Raw genomic sequence first — 19,440 nt, forward strand, 5'->3', positions numbered from 1 at the left:
AACCTATTTTCACCTACAGATAATCTTCAGAACAGCTATGTGCAAGCTTGTGGACTTGTAAATGAACACTGATTACTTTGTGATTTAATGTGTGGCGTAAAATAAATGATTTATGTCGAAACACACAGTGTGACTGATCTGCTTCTTTATTGCACGTGACTGTGTACAGCTTGAAAAATGGTTCTGATGATTAAAAAGATTGTTTCAAAGAGATTGTCTACCACAAAATTAAAAATACTACTAATACTGCACTATATGGACATCTTACATCACGCTCCTACGTGCTTGATGAACATCTTTATTCCAGATTTATTCCCCATTTGCTAAAAAAAAGATCATAATAATCTTCACTCTTCTAAGAAGGCTTTCCACTACATGTTGGAGTATGGCTGTGAGGATTTGTAAGCATTCAGGCAAAAAAGCACTGTCACATGAGTAGGTCTGTGTTCCACTCAGAATTCCAGTTCATCCCAAAGGTGTTCAGTGGGGTTGAAGTTCTTAACGTTTGAGATCTTCCACGCTTTGCATACATTGTCCATACTAAAACATGTGATCTATCTATCTAAACTTTCATCTATCTATCTATCTATCTATCTATCTATCTATCTATCTATCTATCTATCTATCTATCTATCTATCTATCTATCTATCTATCTATCTATCTATCAGGTTCACTGGCGACCTCTAGTGGTCAAAAAACATAAAACTGTTTTAGATGCCAATACTGTTGCTTTCGCGCCCCCTAGTGGTGGTAAAATACGGTACACCAAAACAAAACAACAAAAGTCTGTACAAAATAATAACCAAATCCATATTTAAAACTCGAAAACACGCAAAAACACACATTCTGCTAACTATATAAATTTAGCTCGTTTGTCTGAGAAACATACTCTTATGGGTGCCTTAAGCAGAGAACGGCGCTCTCCTATTGGCTGAATCACATATCCCATGATGCATTGCGCTTGCGTTTAGAGAAATACTCATCTTATAAACATCTTTCTGATCGATTTATCGACAAAATGATTTCACAGAATATGTTAAACGTCTGCACGGTTTATTACACGTATATTTAACACGGTATCGAGTTAGTATGCGATGAGAACGTTATATTAAATACATCTACCGTCCTCGGGACACCGGGTGTGTTTGAAGCAGCGTATATGTGAGAGAACGTTGGGTTAAAAAGGGCATCTGTCGTGATTGACACAGTCAGAGCAGGGACACTCTGCTCTCTCTGCGGAATCGCTATCAAGAGATTTCGGATGCATAATTTTTAAAACTCGGGGCTGCTGATAATCACTTATTTCGGCGCCCCAACGCTTGTGGTTGAATGTCAGAAACATCACATCTCTGTTTACACCTTTGTTTACATTAATGTTCTTATTAATACGTTGAACTGCGAATATTATTCATTATTCGAATGCGTGCGTGTTCGTGATATAGATTCCGTTCTAGTTTATATAGTAGCGCGAGGATAGAGCTCAGTTTCTACCAGGAAGTCGCCATGACATGACAACCATGACAACCGCGCATGCGCAGACGTCTTTAAAGAAAAAAAAGAAAGAAAGAAAAAAAAAAAAAAAACAAGGATGCGTCCGACGTCGACGTAAACGGTAAGGAAGATATAATAATGATAATAATAAAAATTCGGATTTGGTCAAATTAAAGCCCGATAATGTTACAGCGGTTGTAAAACAGGGTGTTTGATCGCCCCCGACACGGCGGAGCCTCATGGCCGTGTTGTTGAGTGTGTGCGCGTGCCGCCGCACAGGAACACGTCATATCGAGCCGAACGTAACGTACGCGTTCAGAAACAAGCGGCGACACGCAACGTAAATGCGTGATCCGACGTTAACTCGGGTTCCGTTCCCACAGTTGGCTAACACAGGCTTTTCCTTGTCTTTCTTTTTTTTTAAAACCTCGTCCAAACTCCAAAAGGGCGCGTTTTAGCTTAGCATGCTAACTGCTAACTTAGATTAGCACGGCGGTCGAAAAACCGCATTAATCGCGACAGTTGGCAAACTAGCAAGCTTAATTTTGCTAACGTAACTAAGGGAACTAGCTAGCAATGCTAGCTCAAAATACAACACAATAAAGATCTCGTTTACGTTACATTACATTATCAACGCACAGTTTATTAAAATTATAATCCCATTAAACACGATTTTAACATTTCTAGGCAGTAAATATAAAAGCTAGGTGTAAATTGGGTGTCTATGTGTTTACACACGAATTAAAGTGAATTGTTTGATGAATTAAAGTGAATTGTTGATTCACCACCATTTGTTAATCCATTTTGATATAGTTGACATAGTGTATTTTTCTTTCTTTACTCACAGGACTGATCTCAGGACATTTTCATTTGCTTATTTTTAGCTATGTGAAATTATATTAATGGCAAACAACAACTAGGAAGCTCTAGAAAGGTGGGAGGAAACTAGAAAACCCAGAGGAATCCCAACATGTGAAACACACACACACACACACACACACACACACTGAAACTGGGGACGTCACCCAAACCTGGGAAATGTGCAGCAACGACGTTGATGTGCTACAGTTACACTACAAAGTACTACTTTGTAACAGACATGTTTGACGAGCGTTGTCTTAGTCTCACAACATGAAAACAATTGACCGTACAAATGAAAGCTTTACTGTAATTTTATGAAAGATTTTGCAGTGGCTCTCTGTCTGTCTTCCTTATCAGTGTGGCCCAGAAGAAGGACATGGCAGAGACAGATGTGACCGTGTCCATGGGAGACGTGGTGATGATGAAGGCCACTGACGATGAGGTTTCAGCATGCGATTCGAACAAGACGCAAGTCATTCTTCAGCTGCAGCCTATCACGCCTGGGTGGGTCACATACTCCCAAACGTGTGACATAATGTGAAGAGCAAGCTGACATAAAAATATTGCAAATGAACTAAAGTTTAATTCAGTCAAACCAAACAAAATTTTGCATCTTAGAAAATGTTGTGTTAGATACCTTCGGCATGGCAAAATATCAAACATCCTATTCAAAGAGGAAGATTGGCCATGTTGGGTTATTCAAGGGTTCATAGGAAAAAATTTATAGCAGAAACAAAGCTGTTCAGTATATTATTACTATAAATTGCAAGTACAAATTGAAATAAGTATGTAATTTTTTTTTTATGACTTCCAGTATGTTTCTTTTTTGTAAAGTTTTCCATTTCAAGTAGGTCTGCAAAGGTCAAGGTTGCAGCTGAAGTTGGAGAGTGCTAGAGTACATAAAGACTCCAGACAACAATATTAGCTAATAGATTTTATTTTTGTATTCATCCTAAAATTGGGTATTTTAATATTAGTAGTACTAGTAGTAATAGTTTTTTAAATACCCTAACCAAACAGGAATTCTGACCAATCCTGTTCGCTCCCACAGGGACATGGCCAGAGGAACTGCTAATGATTTGTTTTTTATATCTGGTACATTCTGGTTTGAGATCGCATCCTAGTCCACACATTTATTTTACAACTGCAAACATTTCGAGATTATTGTAGAAGTTTTCAGTAGTAAGACTTTGGATGTACTGTATATAGGCATTTTCTGCTTCACATTTGTGCTAGAGTCTTTGATTCAAGCTCGGATGTGTGTGTGTGTCTGTGTGTCTACAGGACTGAAGATAATACAGGAGAAACAGCTACAGCAGGTAGTTCATATATGCTATGCTTTCACTAAATGATATAGTTACTTCTTAATTGCTTCTCTTATGACTTCAGCAGAAATTTCCAAAATATAGGCACTTTGTTTATGCCATCTAAAGCATAAATGCTTCTAAAAAGGGAAAACATGAAATATCAAAATTCAACAGTTTACAAATCATTTCTCTCATAAAGAGAATTACTAGTAGTAGCTAAAAAAATGCTGATCTTTCACACTATATAGTATAGTCAACGCTAGAAAGCAGTAAACCTAGACTTTGTACTGCATTGTGTCCATGTTTAATCTGTTCTATAAATAATATTACACAGTAAATGTTCAGTCCAGATCAAACTACAAAGAGGTTTGCATAAAGCTACATATTAAGCTTTACAATTTCTACAATTAATGCAACTGCACAGTTTAAGTAAACAAATAATATTTTACATTTCAGAATGAATTTAAAGATAATGAGCCATAATGGTGTTTCTGCTTGCTTTTTTGAGATGAAGTTCTGACAGAAGGAGAGGATGTTGAGCTGGGATACCCCATTACATGTGGCGAGAGCAAAGCTGTTCTTCTGTTCAAGAAATTTGTTTGCCCAGGAATAAATGTCAAATGTGTCAAAGTGAGTGACCTGAATGGACTTTTCAACTTTTTGACCCATCAGTCATTTATAACACGTTGAACGCTTCATTAGTAACTAATAAGAAGTGTGTTTGTTTGAGTGAACACTTTCTCCTCTGGATTCAGAAACCAAATCTATTTTTTCTTAAAAACACTCCATTATACAGTGACTCGTTCTCCTGTCAGCTATTAAAGTATAATCTCTGAAAGTGACAGTGCTTGGAAACTGTATTGCGATATGGCTTTACAATTCTCACACTCTTATCTCTTTTTCTCTTCTTCTCTCAAGTATGAGGATGAGTTAATCAGCCCTAAGCAGTTTGTTCATATGTCAGGCAAAGCTACGCTTAAGGACTGGAAACGAGCCATCAGAATGGGGGGTGTCATGCTCAGGTAAAGTGGACAAGGTTTTAAAATGACATGTGGATGTTTGTGAAGTACCTTTGATTTATGTACCTTAATTTAAAGTGTGTCATACGTTTACGGAATCATCCGAACCTGCGAATTCATGCAGTTATTTAATTAACTAATCATGTAGCAGTGACACAATGCACAAAATCATGCAGCTCAAGTTCACATCAAAGAACAAAATGGTGAAAAATGTGATCTCAGTGACTTCAGTATTTGCACAGTGTGTGTACTCGTTACAACCACACCGAGCTGAAAAGCATCTCAGAATACATGACACATGAAACCTTAAAGGTGGAGTGCACGAAGTTTGAAAGCCAATGTTGACATTTAAAATCACCAAAACAAATATGCCCCTAACCCAAATGGGTGTCACCCCTGTTTTGATAGCTTCGCCCCACACATACATACGTAACCCAGGCAACTATTATGGCGGAACCTGCTGGGGCAGCTGGCCAAGGGGATGTTATTATCAATAAATGAACTCAATGAATAATACTATAGCAATACAGGTCAAAGTAGTACTGTGTGTTGTACCGTGAAAGGTTTAGCGCCGTTTCACACGGAAGACGACGTTCAACACCTAGAACCCGAGGCAGAGGTAACGGCAGGTATCCGCCATGTCAATGTTTCAATCGCTTTCTGCTAATGTCATACATGCACACTGAACACTCTCTCCACCACATATTGACAAGACACGCCCCTTTCTGCTCATTGGCTACAGGTTTATTTTGTTAGTCGGCCCGACTCAGTTTTCCGAAGCACTTTTCCAACATCGTGCACCCCACCTTTAAGGCGGATGAAGTGAAACAGTAGAACACATTACCTTTACCTTTACATGAACACTTGTGTTCTGTTAGAGTATTATATAGATAGAATAAAAAATGTATTGCTATAAAATGTAACGAATTTGTATAGTCAATCATATTTTTACTAATGAAATCAAATTCTAATATAGGACGTATTCTGCAAGAAGGTTGATCTATATGTAAGTGAGCTGTGACCTGTGGATTTACAAAAACTCAATTCTGTGACGCGATAGGAAACATGAGGCATTGTGTTCAGGATGTGGTATTATTAATTCATAAACAACTTCATGTATTATGTGTATTAAAATGTTTCATGTTTCACATGAAATGTTCTCTCTCTCTGTGTCTAGGAAAATGATGGACTCCGGTCAGTTAGATTTCTATCAGCACAGCACACTGTGTACCAACACCTGCCGCAGCACCAAATTCGACCTCCTGATCAATAACACACGCTTCCCTCCTGATGGCAGTGTACTCAATACTTCATCATCATCATCCCAGGGTGAGACATTTACACACAATTGCACATCACAGTCTCTACATGTTTAGATTGTTAAACTTTCCACAATTTCTCAAGTAATAGGTTGTTTATTCTAAACCCACATTTTTGGGAAAATATTTTCTTTGTCTCTTTGCTTTCCAGGCCAAGTCACTGTGGGTAATGGAGCGGAAGTTGTTACTATAGAAGAGAAACCAGAGGAAGCGACAAGCTCTCTGGACTGGGCTAGTGCAGAGGTTACAAAGAAAAAAGAGGTGGTAGAGATTTCAGGTGAGATCCAAACTACAGATTCCAAAAAAGTTGGGACTCTGTACAAATTGTGAATAAAAGAGGAATGCAATAATTTACAAGTCTCATAAACTTCTATTTTATTCACAATAGAATATAGATAACATATCAAATGTTGAAAGTGAGACATTTTGAAATGTCATGCCAAATATTGGCTCATTTTGAATTTCATGAGAGCTACACGTTCCAAAAAAGTTGGGACAGGTAGCGATAAGAGGCCGGAAAAGTTAAATGTACATATAAGGAACAGCTGGAGGACCAATTTGCAAATTATTAGGTTAATTGGCAACATGATTGGGTATAAGAAGAGCCTCTCAGCGTGGCATTGTGTCTCTCAGAAGTCAAGATGGGCAGAGGATCACCAATTCCCCCAATGCTGCGGCGAAAAATAGTGGAGCAATATCAGAAAGGAGTTTCTCAGAGAAAAATTGCAAAGAGTTTGAATTTATCATCATTTACAGTGCATAATATCATCCAAAGATTCATAGAATCTGGAAAAATCTGTGCGTAAGGGTCAAGGACGGAAAACCATACTGGATGCCTGTGATCTTCGGGCCCTTAGACGGCACTGCATCACATACAGGATTGCTACTGTAATGGAAAACACAACATGGGCTCAGGAATACCTCAAAAACATCGTCGGTGAACACAATCCACCGTGCCATTCGCCGTTGCCGGCTAAAACTCTATAGGTCAAAAAAGAAGCCATATCCAAACATGATCCAGAAGCGCAGCCGTTTTCTCTGGGTTAAGGCTCATTTAAAATGGACTGTGGCAAAGTGGAAAACTGTTCTGTGGTCAGACGAATAAAAATTTGAAGTTCTTTTGGAGAACTGGGACGCATGTCATCCGGACTAAAGAGGACAAGGACAAAGTTGTTATCAGCGCTCAGTTCAGAAGCCTGCATCTCTGATGGTATGGGGTTGCATGAGTGCGTGTGGTATGGGCAGCTTACACATCTGGAAAGGCACCATCAATGCTGAATGGTATATCCAAGTTCTAGAACAACATATCTTCACTGCCAGGCGGAATCCTCGTATCTCCAAAACCGTTATTTTTCAGGAAATTAAAAAAACGCCGTACCTTATCTGCAGTGCACAGGGTTTAGTCCGCGTCGCAGTGGATTGTCTTGTGCTAAATTCCTGTCCTCAGACGAGCACCAGAACTAGCGGGGGTCAAGATTTTTTTTTCTTTGAGCCCAGTGTTTTGAAGACATTTACCTCAGAAGACGTGTTGATTCGTTGCGACTCTTCTTGAGGATAACTATGCCGCGAAGCTCTCCCGCGGAGTGAGGAAGAGGTGGACAGTTGAAGTGTCCAATGGAGTTATGAGATTTGCGCTCAAGCTATTTTCAAGACTTTAGATGGTTAATAACTTGTAAAAATAACAGACCCACGTGGGGACTGACCAAATCGAAATGATTGATATGTGAAAAAATATGAAATTGACCAAATTTGGACATACGAGATTTCTGCCCGACAGCGACGATATGCTCACATCCAGACGTCGTCTCTTTCAGGAAAGACCTTGCATTTACCAACACGACAATGCCAGACTTCCATTTTTTTTTCCAGTTGAGCAACTAGAAGCCTGTATTAGACAAGAATGGGACAACATTCCTATTCCTACACTTGAGCAACTTGTCTCCTCAGTCCCCAGACATTTGCAGACTGTTATAAAAAGAAGAGGGGATGCCACACAGTGTTAAACATGGCCTTGTCCTAACTTTTTTGAGATGTGTTGATGCCATGAAATTTAAAATCAACTTATTTTTCCCTCAAAATGATACATTTTCTCAGTAAACATTTGATATGTCATCTATGTTGTATTCTGAATAAAATATTGAAATTTGAAACTTCCACATTATTGCATTCTGTTTTTATTCACAATTTGTAGTGTCCCAACCTTTTTGGAATCGGGTTTGTATTTTGAAAAAACTTTTCTAAAGCTTATCATGATAAAGTATAAAGATATATGCATGTGTGTATTCTTTGTGTACCAGAGGAGACCCTGAGCTTCTGGAAAGGCATAGCGGATGTTGGTCTTACCGGAGAAGTGGTCAGTAACATCCGTACAGAGCTGCTGGAAATGCTGAGAGGGGTACAGCTTCGCTCGGACCAGGCCAACCTACAAGATGTTGGTGAGCCTGTCGGACTAATCGTCCTTAGCACTCGCTCTGCGTCTTCACAATCCGTCTCAGGCTGTGTCAATGATTATTTGATAGTGTGTAAGGGTGGTGTGGTTTGTCTGTTTTTCAGAAGTGGCAGTTCTGAGCAACCTCACTCAAGTGTTTGGCCTGCTGGACTCCATCAAACGAATCCTGGCAGTACGGCGTCAGATGACTGACCTGGGACAGAAACACCTCCTCAAAACACTAACGAGTGAGTAATGTCTGAGACACTAACGAGTGAGTGAGACATCTATCTTGTAGGGAAATTTCCCCATTTGCAAACATTGTACTTTTTTTGTTATTTTTTAACACCTATATGTTATTTGCATAATCTTTTCACATAGTTGTGTCTAATCCAGAATTCACCACGGATGTGACGTGTTAAAAACAAGTCTGTATAGTGCTGTAATATACGAAGCTTTTTGTTCAGTCTGTTCTGTATGCATTACTTACACAACAGTGTAATTCATCTTTATTAATGGCCAAACATTCAGCAACGTTAAGAGAAGAGTGTCAAAACCAGGAACCAACTATAACTGCATTACAATCCATGTCAAAATATAACAAGAGGCTTTGAGACACTTGGCTAGAAAAAAAAATGCAGAATTATTTGGTATGAAATGGAGATTACTGGGTTAGAAAATAGTTGACTATGGGCTGGCTTATACCTGGCCTGGTCTGGTATTTAAGAGACATCCAAGGTGTATATTCTCACCTTAAGCAATTAGTATAGGCTCCAGATCCACCATGACCCTGACCAGGCTAAAGTGTTTACTGCAGATGAATGATGATATGACTGTCCATGTATTTGTGTGTGTTCAGGTCTGGAAAATCAGCTGGAGGAGCAGAAGAAGCAGCAAGCTCAAAGCTGGTTGGTCTCGTCTTCGTCTTCCCCTCCTCCACCAAAGCGAGCTCCTAAGCGGCCTCGCCTACATCGGCCAGCCTCTGCTACCGTGCTCCAGCCACTGACACTCCATTCACCCCAGTACACACTCATCTCCCCCATCACCCTCTCCTCTGTATGCCAACCTATTACCTTTCCCGGCCTGGCACAGCCACCTGGTGCCGTCACTCTCTTTACTCATGTGCCACAGCACGACGGCAGACCAGAGACCTTAACATTGGTGGGCACAATGGCCGCGCAGGAGCCGGCACAGCTGAACACCGTGGAGCTCGGTGCTGTGGGAACAATGGGCACGGTGGAACTGGGAGCAGCAGGTGCAGTGGAAATGGCAAACACGGTGTTGGTGCAGGATCACGAGAGCCAAGCAATTGAGATCAACCTGCAGATGGGAGCAGAAGCAGAGGGACCAGCCAAGGAAGAAGAAGAGAGGAGAAGGATCGAGGGAGGAGGGGAGGATGGAAGTGAAATAATGGTGGAAGAAGGAGAGAAAGAGATGAAAGTTGAAATGGAGGAGCTGCATTTGGAAACTAATGGGCAGATTCACAATCTACAGATTTTCGTGGTGGAAGATGAGGAGCAAATGCAGGTTGAAGGCAAATCTGAATGAGCCATAGACAAAAACATGCGTGCACACACACACACACACACACACACACACACACACACACACACACACACACACAAACCCTAAGACATTTGCACTTGTTTGCATTATTTTCTACTACTTTTCTAAAAGAGGTCAACATGGCCAAGTTTAAAAGTTATGTAACTGCTTTTTTGTATAAGCAACATCAGTATTCCTTTATGAACTTTAGAAAACACACATGCATTTTGATATGCCTTTGTAGAAACAAGTACAGTATTTTTTATTTTTATTTTATTGTATGGACTATAAAAGATTCTATTGGGCACTTTCTTTAACAGGGTGCCAAATCGTTAGAATTTCCTTTATCAGTTATCTTGAACATCTCTGTTACTCAAGCCAAGAGAGACAACTGTAATTGTAATTGTAAGAAACATATCTTTGCTCTGTATACTTTGATGTAACTTGGTCTATCTTGGTATATCTTGCACTGGACCAACAGATAACATCGATACACTCTTAAAGTGGTGGTTTGGCTAAAAATCAATTGTATATATACTTTTGCAATAATATTAATAATTATATACAACTAACTACCCAAAATCTGAATGGAAAATTGTACCTGAAATCTAGAAATGAAATGAACAATAATATAATTCCACTTTAAATGTAAATGTGAAAATATTAAACTTGAATATCTCTGCTATTTTACAAATGCTTTTATTTAATAATGTTAAAGAACAATGTTCCTGGAAACAAGTGTAGAAAAATTCAGGGGGCTTTATTTTGATTGACAGACTGGCTCTGAAACAGTAAAACATTTCGGACACCAGACATGGCTTTGGTTGATCAATAATATTTTTAGTATTTTGAAAGTTGTGTATGTTTGCTACTTTTTTTTTTTTTTTTTTTTTTTTAAACCAAACTTTTCTTTTAATTGACTTTGCATTTAAAAGTGCATTTGGAATTATTTATATAAGAATGTGTTTTATTTCAGAATATGTGTGAGAATGTGTCATATATATAAATATATCAGTGCAACATGAAGAAATGTGTTAAATATATTTTTAGATGTGATGGAGTGAGTCCTTCACTGAAGACTAAATGTCTTGTATATTTTCCACGGTGATAAATGACAGGCTGTATGGTGTGAAATGGATTTAGTTGTTCTTCGATGGATCTCTGGTTTTGGATGAAGGCCAGGTTAATAAATGGATTACTGTGATTAAATCTGTAATCTTAACCTTCTCTTGGCACAGAAATAGACAAGTAATGTTTCACTCAATTGCCAGTCAAGTGAAATGGGCTGCAAGAGTCTTCCTTTTCTCAGATTTTGTCTCTTCAATAAACAATCCTTGTTTGCCAGTCTTGTATTAATGTAGAATCTCTTCAAATCCAAATCTTATGCAAATGCTAATGAATAAATGTTTGTCTAGAAGCTTAAACAACACGGCAGGTTGAGTATTAGTTGTAATCCTTGTAGCATCGTGAATGAATTATAAGCTAGACAGTTTTTCTTATGCTCTCGTACCTCAGTTCTTTAATTTAGGATGTTTAAGGACTTGTAATTTACCAGAGGAGAAAAATCTATAATTTACTAATGGTAGTCATATTGAGAGCCAAACATTTTATGGAAGTAAAGTACATTTATGTGCTCCTAACCGTCAGATCCTGTTTCCTTGTCACACAGGAAATTATGTATAAGTTAATTAACACCAAGCACAAGCCAATAAAAACCGATAAAAAGATGACTCGTTTGTGTTTGGTCTCACATGATCAAGCACAACAAGGTGTATACTTTGGCCAGCAGGGAGTGCTTGAGCCCCATCTTGTGTCTGTTTATACGTTTCAATGGATATGTGAAAACAAGGATCCCTCATAAATAGCAGAAAAACCTTCATCGTCACGTCCCTGCACTTTTCTCCTTTAACAGCACCCTGCCTTTTTTAAGCTTTTAGTGTTTGAGCTCTTTGATTTCTTTCTTCTTTTTCTTTTTAATAGTCAGCCAGCACGACTACTGTAGGATCCTGTTAGCCTGCCGAAAAGTGATGCCATAAATACAGCCAGTGCTTCTTCGCTGCATCTTTTTTTGGGATAAAATGTATGTAACCTTGTATGTAAGAGCAGAATTTGTGATACCATCGGTCTTAACAAGAGGTCCAGCACCCTTACTTACCCTAATACAAAGAAAGAATGCATTGTAAAATGTAAAGATGATAAGTTATAAAGTAAAGGTGTAACAAAATAAGCATGGATTCTTGGTTTATGGAAAGTGCTGGTTTCATGCATTCTTCAGTTCAGGTCTTCAATGAATTCAGAGCCAATCTTTTTCGGAACATTAGTCACTAAGGAATGAATACAGGGCTCTCAAGTTTTGAAGACAGGCAAGCGTGCCCCCCCCCCCAACAAACAAACAAACAAACAAACAAATAAATAAATAAATTGTAATGTTGCTCCCATTTAAAACAGTTCGGCTCAAGCCCAGCCATTTTTAGGGTCATGACTGAGGACAATGTTCCGTCCAGAGACAAGCTGTTTCGTGCTGAGGTTTTGTTCAAACTGACCATCAAAAATACCCTCTCTAATGAAAAAAATACCCTCTCTAATGTTTTTTTTTCATTGGTTGTTGAATTAAATCTTATCCATATACAATAGTGCTATTTTCTGATTGGCTATTGTGTAGCCTCTTTTTTTGATAAGTGTCAGGCTCAACTAAGAGCTCCAGGGGAGACACACTTGATTCCTGCCCGGTTCCATAGAGACAGCGATACATTTTGGGCACTGCAGCATATTAAATATATGATAAATAATCAAAAAGTTTTCCTGCGTGAGAAATACGATGTGTGGCGGGAGAGCGTGATAAAAGACCGAAATGCGTGACTGTCACTCTCACACTGTCAGCCCTGTGAATACTGTATTTCCAACACAAATGGTAACACAGAATTGAAAGAAAAGCTTGATAAATTAATGGACAGAAAAGAGATGGTTTACAGAAGAGGGCACGGCTTAATTGGTAGCATGTTTTCTCCCTGTGCTTCAGGGTTTCTCTCTTGATACTCCAGTTTCCTCCATCAGATCAAAGACGTGTTGTAGTTTGAGTCTCAAATTGTCCGGAGTGTGTGAATGGGCCTGTGTGTGATTGGGCTCTGCTGTGGCTGAGCATCTTATCCAGGGTATCCAGAGTCTGCTTGTATAGGTTCCAGGTTTCCCCAGACTCTGCGTAGGATAAGCGGTACAGAAAATAGATGGAGGGATGAATGGATGGATTATCAACTGAACCAGTGAAGTAGTATGTAAAAAAATACAGGCTAATTGTTTTGTTAAAAATGTTACTTAGGATAAATCATACATTTCTTTGAGCCTTTTCCTCCCCTATAAACTGACCTTTGCAGTAGGTTTTAAAACACAATGACTAAAACAATGCAGGTAAAGTTTAGTTTCTTAGTAGAAGAATGAATTTATTGACTGTGAAATGAGTCTGCTGCAATTTAAAGGCCTTGTTAAAAAGCAGATGCAAGCTGCATGGGCTTGTCATATCCATTCTTCACCCTTGAATGAATCCTCTTTACACCACCTTCTTATGCACTGCTGCTGTATCTAATACACTTGTACCAGTGCCAGACAAATATCATGTTAGCATCAATGCTGCATTCAGAGTAGAGCAGACAAATAATATCTGGTTTATGGTGGTCTCTTTATTTTATGGGTGTTTTTGTGTCCTTATGGTGTCCCCAAGAGGGTTTCTATGTCCTTAATTTGTCAAAGAGTGTGTGTGTTTATCTGCACTGTGTCCCAATGCCAGTTTGTCCCTAGCTGTGTTTGTGTGTCCTTAAGTTGTCCCTAGCCATGTTTATGTGTCCTTAAGTTGTACCTAGCTGTGTTTGTGTGTCCTTAAGTTGTCCCTAGCTGTGTTTGTGTGTCCTTAAGTTGTACCTAGCTGTGTTTGTGTGTCCTTAAGTTGTCCCTAGCTGTGTTTGTGTGTCCTTAAGTTGTCTCTAGCTGTGTTTGTATTATTAAGGTGTACCCGGTAATGGCTTTTTGTCCATAAAGTGTCTACGGGTGTGTGTTTGTCTGCACTGTGTCCTCAGGTGTCTTTATTGTCCTTACGGTGTCCCTATGTGTGTTTGTGTGCCCTTGAGGTGTCCCCAGATGTGTTTGTTTGTCCACACTGTGTAATTTGTTTGTCTACACCGTGATACACAAACACTGTATATTTTGTGTCCTTAAGGTATCCCTAGGTGTGTTTGTGTCCTTCGGGTGTCCCCATATTTTTGCTAATATTTATTTATAATCATCTCCACAAGATTCATATTCATATTACACCTTTCACTGTGTTTAGATATAGTATAAAGACTCACTGTCCACATTAATAGGAACATCTCAGCATGCATTAGACATTAAACCTTCAGGTGGTGGGCTTCAACAGCAAAAGGTTCCTCTCCTGTTAGCAAATAACAGGAATCTGAGACTATCATGGATGCAGGCTTATCCAAACAAGACAGTTGAAGATTAGAACCAACAAATCACCTGATCTTTTTCCAGTCTTCAACAATCCAGTTTGATAGCCTCAGATTTTAGTTCTTGGCTGACATACAGTAAGTACAACCTTATGCGGAGTTCTGCTTTTGTAGCCCATCCACCTCAAGTGCTTATTTGAGTTACTATAGACTTCCTGTCAGCTCGTATCTGTCTGCTTATTCTCATCAGATCTCTCTCATCAGCAAAGTGTTTTCTCGTTGATTAGATAACTGCATGAATTTGTAGGTGTTCCTAATATAGTGTACAATGAGAGAATGAGACAGTGAGTGTATACTGTTAATACATACTTTGTAATTCAAAAAACTCAATTATTCAAGTTGTGGCCTAATGGTTAGGGAGTCTGACTCCTAATCCTAAGGTTGTGGGTTTGAGTCTCGGGCCGGCCACGACTGAGGTGCCCTTAAGCAAGGCACCGAACCCCCCAACTGCTCCCCGGGCGCCGCAGCATAAATGGCTGCCCACTGCTTCGAGTGTGTGTTCACGGTGTGTGTGTTCACTGCTGTGTGTGTGCACTATGGATGGGTTAAACGCAGAGAACGAATTCTGAGTATGGGTCATCATACTTAGCCGTATATCACGTCACTTTCAGTAAAGGCTTTCTTTTCCTCTATGGCGAGAACACAGGGATTCTATCTACCATAAGTGTGTTGCTCTGAAGTAGTCTGACACTAATTAGATTTTTACATGTATTTAATATAATTTCCCAGCTGATACAGACAAAACTATATATAATTAGTTGAGGCTATTACATATTGCCTAATTAAATTTAGGATTAGAAAAAGCATGGCCTGGTCTTCTGCTGTTGTGGTAAATCCACCTTATGTTTTATCATGCATTCTGAGATACTTTTCTGCTCAACACGGTTGTAAAGACTTGTTGCTAGACATTTTCCTCTCTCATCATCAAGGCATTTCTCCCTACAGATCTAACTCTCATGGGATTTTTTTGTTTTTTTTTTGCACATTTTGTATAAACTCATAGGAGATTAACTAATTTTTTAAACCATTTCAGATAGAAATGAGTAAAGTTCCCCGTGACCCGAGGTAGTTCGGATAAGCGGTAGAAGATGAATGAATGAATGAGTAAAGTTAGTTAGTAGTGATTATTAAACAATACAGTATAATGTAAAGCTTTCATAACAGCACATACATTTTAGTTCTTTTCCTCATGATTCTGCAATTTGACAGAACTGAAGTTTGGGCATTGTGTAAAGAAAAATGGAGAAGAAAGTTCTGTTCTAGTTTTCCAACTGGCTCACATCCATAATGAGCAGTATGACTCATAATAGCTTTGTTTTTTATTTCAGTGATTTGTTTTCACTCGTCTGCCACCAGAATCAGTCAATCATGATGTGTTTGAAGACCTAACTATATTGCATTCATATCACCGAGGAGACAAGTAGTGACTATAAAGGTACTGACTCGACATGCAATTCTGTAGTGACTTACTGTTCACTTTTTCTCTGTGTCTGTTTAGGTTTTCTTGTCTATATAGACTCTTGATCCAGTTTGTTCTTGAGCAGAATAAATCATTTATTGGAGATAAATGAATGTCAGTGCTACAATATTGTCTCATGTTTCCTCTCCACTGCTACGGACCTCTTTCCACAGTTTAACACTTTACACACACACCAATCATATTTACTGTCAAAGTAACATCTACATGAATTCCAGAACCCAATATTTCCAAACAGAGCATTGTCCAGATCACACCGTAAGTATCACAAGTATCACACTGCCTTCACTAGCTTGCTTTTTTCCCCATAGTGCATTCTGGTGCCATTTCTTTTTTCAGACTGTAAATAAAAATACGATTCATCAGACCACCTTCTTACATTGTTTCATGCTCCAGTTCTGATTCTCATATGCCAACTGTAAGAGCTTTCAGCAGTGGACCTATTTTTATCATAGCCAGAATTAAATTCAATCCCAAATTGCATCAAGTGAGCCCATATCACCGGTTCACTGGTTGTCGTCCCTTGAATCATTTTTTGGTTGGTACTAATTACTGCATACCTTGAACACCCCACAAGATGTGCTGTTCACATGCCGCATAAAAATCCCACCCCTTGTCATTGTAACAAGATCAATGTTATTTACTTCACCTGTCAGTGGTTTTAATGTCATAAGCTGATCGATGTATATCACCATGCTCAGTTGGAGCTGTAAGCTATGTGTACTGAAAAATCTTACTGTTTATCATCAAGAATGAAATGTGCCATTATAAATAGGTAAGCATTGTAAATATATGTTTGTCTATGCATGTTTATACTGTACAAGCCCAAGGCGGAACATTCAAAAAGCTGCACACACAAAAGAGTCTAAGATTGAATGCTCAGGCCAAATATTCAAAATGCTCCTTGTTTTGCAGGCATTTAGGCAAGTGCATTAAAGTCATAGGTGCACCTTTGTCCTGCTGACCTAACCCACCAGCCATGTTCACACAAAAGAGAAACAAACCCTCTTCCAGAGGGCTAAATAAAATTTTCCGATTTTTCAGCATCATTGACATATCCTCCTCATCCTTTTCCCTCTGTGCCTCTCCTTTCCTCTTGAAAGAGGATGAGCAGGTGCTGCATCTGGCACAATGGAGCCATAATGAGTCAGATTGGAATAGCGAGTGCTATTCTTTGCTCATCACCACTCCATTCACCCCATCCATGTACCAATTTCTCCCTCCTGCATTACATGTATGGGAAAGAAAAATAGATCAGGGGAAGAGGAAAAGTTGGTTGCATTGCTGAAACCGGAACTCTATTTGATTTTCCTGAATAAGTGAAAAGCAGCGGGAAATAAATTCGAAGGACTAACGCTTTCTGTACTCCTTACCAAACGTATTGTCTCATGTTTTTGTTCTCATATGCTTTCAAAGATTGATTGAAAGACCTGTTTTGATTTAGTTATGCCTGAAGTGTTCTATTTAACCATCCTACTATCTCTGACTAATCTCTCAGTTCTTCTTCATTGCTTTCAGAGGGCTAGGGCAGATTTTTCTTCCAAAGTAAAAGAGTATTACTCATTTCTTACACGGTACGAACAGATAAGTCATCACCTTGTGACTGTGATACTATAATGGTCCCTGCATGACTCTACTCCTCTTTCGTTTTCCTGTCTTTAAAGTGGACACAAATAATCCGAAAACAGTGCTCTAATATGTTATATAATGACAACAAGCCAAATTGTGTTACTGTTAAATTTTATCTTAGTGGATAGCACCTTTGTCTCTTACTTACAGGGTTGGGGTTTGATTCTCGCTTCTGCCCTGTGTCTGTCGAGTTTGTATGTTCTCCCTGTGCTTCAGAAATTTCCTCCAGGTTCTCTGATTTGTAGGCTGATTGGCATATTCACATTGTGCGTAGTATGTGTGAGTTCAGTTGTACCCTGTGATGGGTTGGCACCTGGTTCAGAATTTCCCCTACCTAATCCTTGGTTTCCCCTCGGATGCACTCCCAGTTCCCCCGCAACCCTGTGTAAAATAAGTGGTACAGAACATTCCCAAATTCATCAATGGAGCAGCACAGATAAGGGTAATTCTTGTATTTAACTTTTGCTGGAACAGAAGCATGACCTCCTCAGATGCACAGAAGCAGAAGGCATTAGATTGTCGCACTAGATTTTGAGGAAGCAGTCGAACCTTCTGTGCTCTTGTCTGCCATTACAAAAATTCTTGAGTTTGTTCAGTGACTCAAGATAATTAAATCCAATAAAATGATGACCTAAACCACCCATACCCAAACACTGAAACTCGCCACCAAATGAACCCGAATGAGACTTATTGATCTCAGGGCAGGCTGTTGCCCATACTGATTTGTTCTAAAACTGCAGAATCATTCTCAAATTAAACTTTGTGGGAATCTGATTATCACGCTTCTTAAACATCCCATTCTTTATGTAGTTCAACCTTTACTGTAGTAATAACCTTCAATCTCCCAGGAAGGCTTTGCACTAGATTTTGTAGCATAGCTCAAAGCTTCAGTGCACTGAAAGTGTTGTCATTCTGGACCACGATTGTTCTCCTTAGATCCAGTGAAAGGAAGTTTTAACGCTACAGACTACAACAACATTCCATTCAATTGTGTTGCGACTTTCTGACAACAGTTTAGGTGGACCATATTGTGTCTCCAACACACTATTGCTAGGATTTTGGTTTAACTGGTTCTCAGAAAGCAAAAGGGAATAATTCACATGTTCTGAAGGAAACTGCCCTAGCCAAGGTTTCATATAAAACCTTCCATTTACGCTTTCCTACCACCTTAGTTTTACACCTCCTCCCAATCCGACTAAGGAGAGAAAGTCACTGCGGCTGCAGGTGGGGTATCAAGAGGTATTATGAGACCATAATGAAAATATTTCATGCATCTCTTAGCCTAGAGAGCTGGTCTGCATCGACCGTCATTAGAAAATACGACATGGATGATGGATAACTGCTATAACTGTCATTCTAGCCTACTTAAGGAAGAGATAGGGAGAGAGGTGAAGAAGTTAAAAAGTACTAGCCAGTTAGCCAGCTGGTTTTTGCCTAGAGTGCCTAATAAAACCATCTAAGCACAGGTTGTTACCTCAGTAAGTGATAAATGATTAATCTTTCTTTCTGCCAACACACGTCTGAAACAGAATCAAGGAGAAATTCTCATCATTGTTTTATACATCTACATATACTTCCATGACAAAGTAAGAACAATGAGGCATTGAATTCTTCATTGAAACAGTAACGTTATAATTCAGAATGGTGTTGTGGGTCAGTGTTTGGTTGAGAAATGCAGTAAATACAATTCATGCAAAATATATTTGCCTTCTGCTTTGCGATCCTGCTATTTAAAAGCTTTCATGGAAGCTAGATAGGCAGCTTATGGCAGTCGTGCACTGACTAGCTAGCTCAGCTAATATTTATAAAGCAAGCAAAACCTTTTCCCAATTTTTAACTGTAGAATGATCTGTAAAACAAATAACTG

The 19,440-nt window shown here is 39.1% G+C and overlaps 1 protein-coding gene and 1 non-coding gene across 4 annotated transcripts; both read left to right on the forward strand.

Moving 5' to 3' along the window:
- Nucleotides 1-1,180: 1,180 nt before the first annotated feature.
- LOC132843747 (U11 spliceosomal RNA) lies at nucleotides 1,181-1,316 on the forward strand. Its single transcript, XR_009648274.1, has one exon. It is a non-coding gene; the product is annotated as a U11 spliceosomal RNA (small nuclear RNA).
- A 182-nt stretch (nucleotides 1,317-1,498) lies between these two features.
- Nucleotides 1,499-11,315, forward strand: gmeb1 (glucocorticoid modulatory element binding protein 1). 3 transcript variants are annotated; one of them, XM_060865744.1, is made up of 10 exons: nucleotides 1,499-1,613; nucleotides 2,711-2,857; nucleotides 3,638-3,672; nucleotides 4,169-4,290; nucleotides 4,579-4,682; nucleotides 5,857-6,008; nucleotides 6,150-6,275; nucleotides 8,296-8,433; nucleotides 8,552-8,674; nucleotides 9,286-11,315. In XM_060865744.1, exons 1-10 carry the CDS (start codon nucleotides 1,510-1,512, stop codon nucleotides 9,972-9,974), a joined length of 1,740 nt encoding a protein of 579 aa, XP_060721727.1. In that variant the 5' UTR covers nucleotides 1,499-1,509; the 3' UTR covers nucleotides 9,975-11,315. The 3 variants fall into 3 exon arrangements, with proteins under 3 accessions (XP_060721727.1, XP_060721728.1, XP_060721729.1); XM_060865745.1 differs by having other exon boundaries at nucleotides 4,175-4,290; XM_060865746.1 differs by lacking the exon at nucleotides 1,499-1,613 and adding an exon at nucleotides 1,698-2,572.
- Nucleotides 11,316-19,440: the final 8,125 nt, after the last annotated feature.

Source organism: Tachysurus vachellii, chromosome 3 (genome assembly GCF_030014155.1).
Source record: "Tachysurus vachellii isolate PV-2020 chromosome 3, HZAU_Pvac_v1, whole genome shotgun sequence".
Taxonomy (NCBI): Eukaryota; Metazoa; Chordata; class Actinopteri; order Siluriformes; family Bagridae; genus Tachysurus; species Tachysurus vachellii.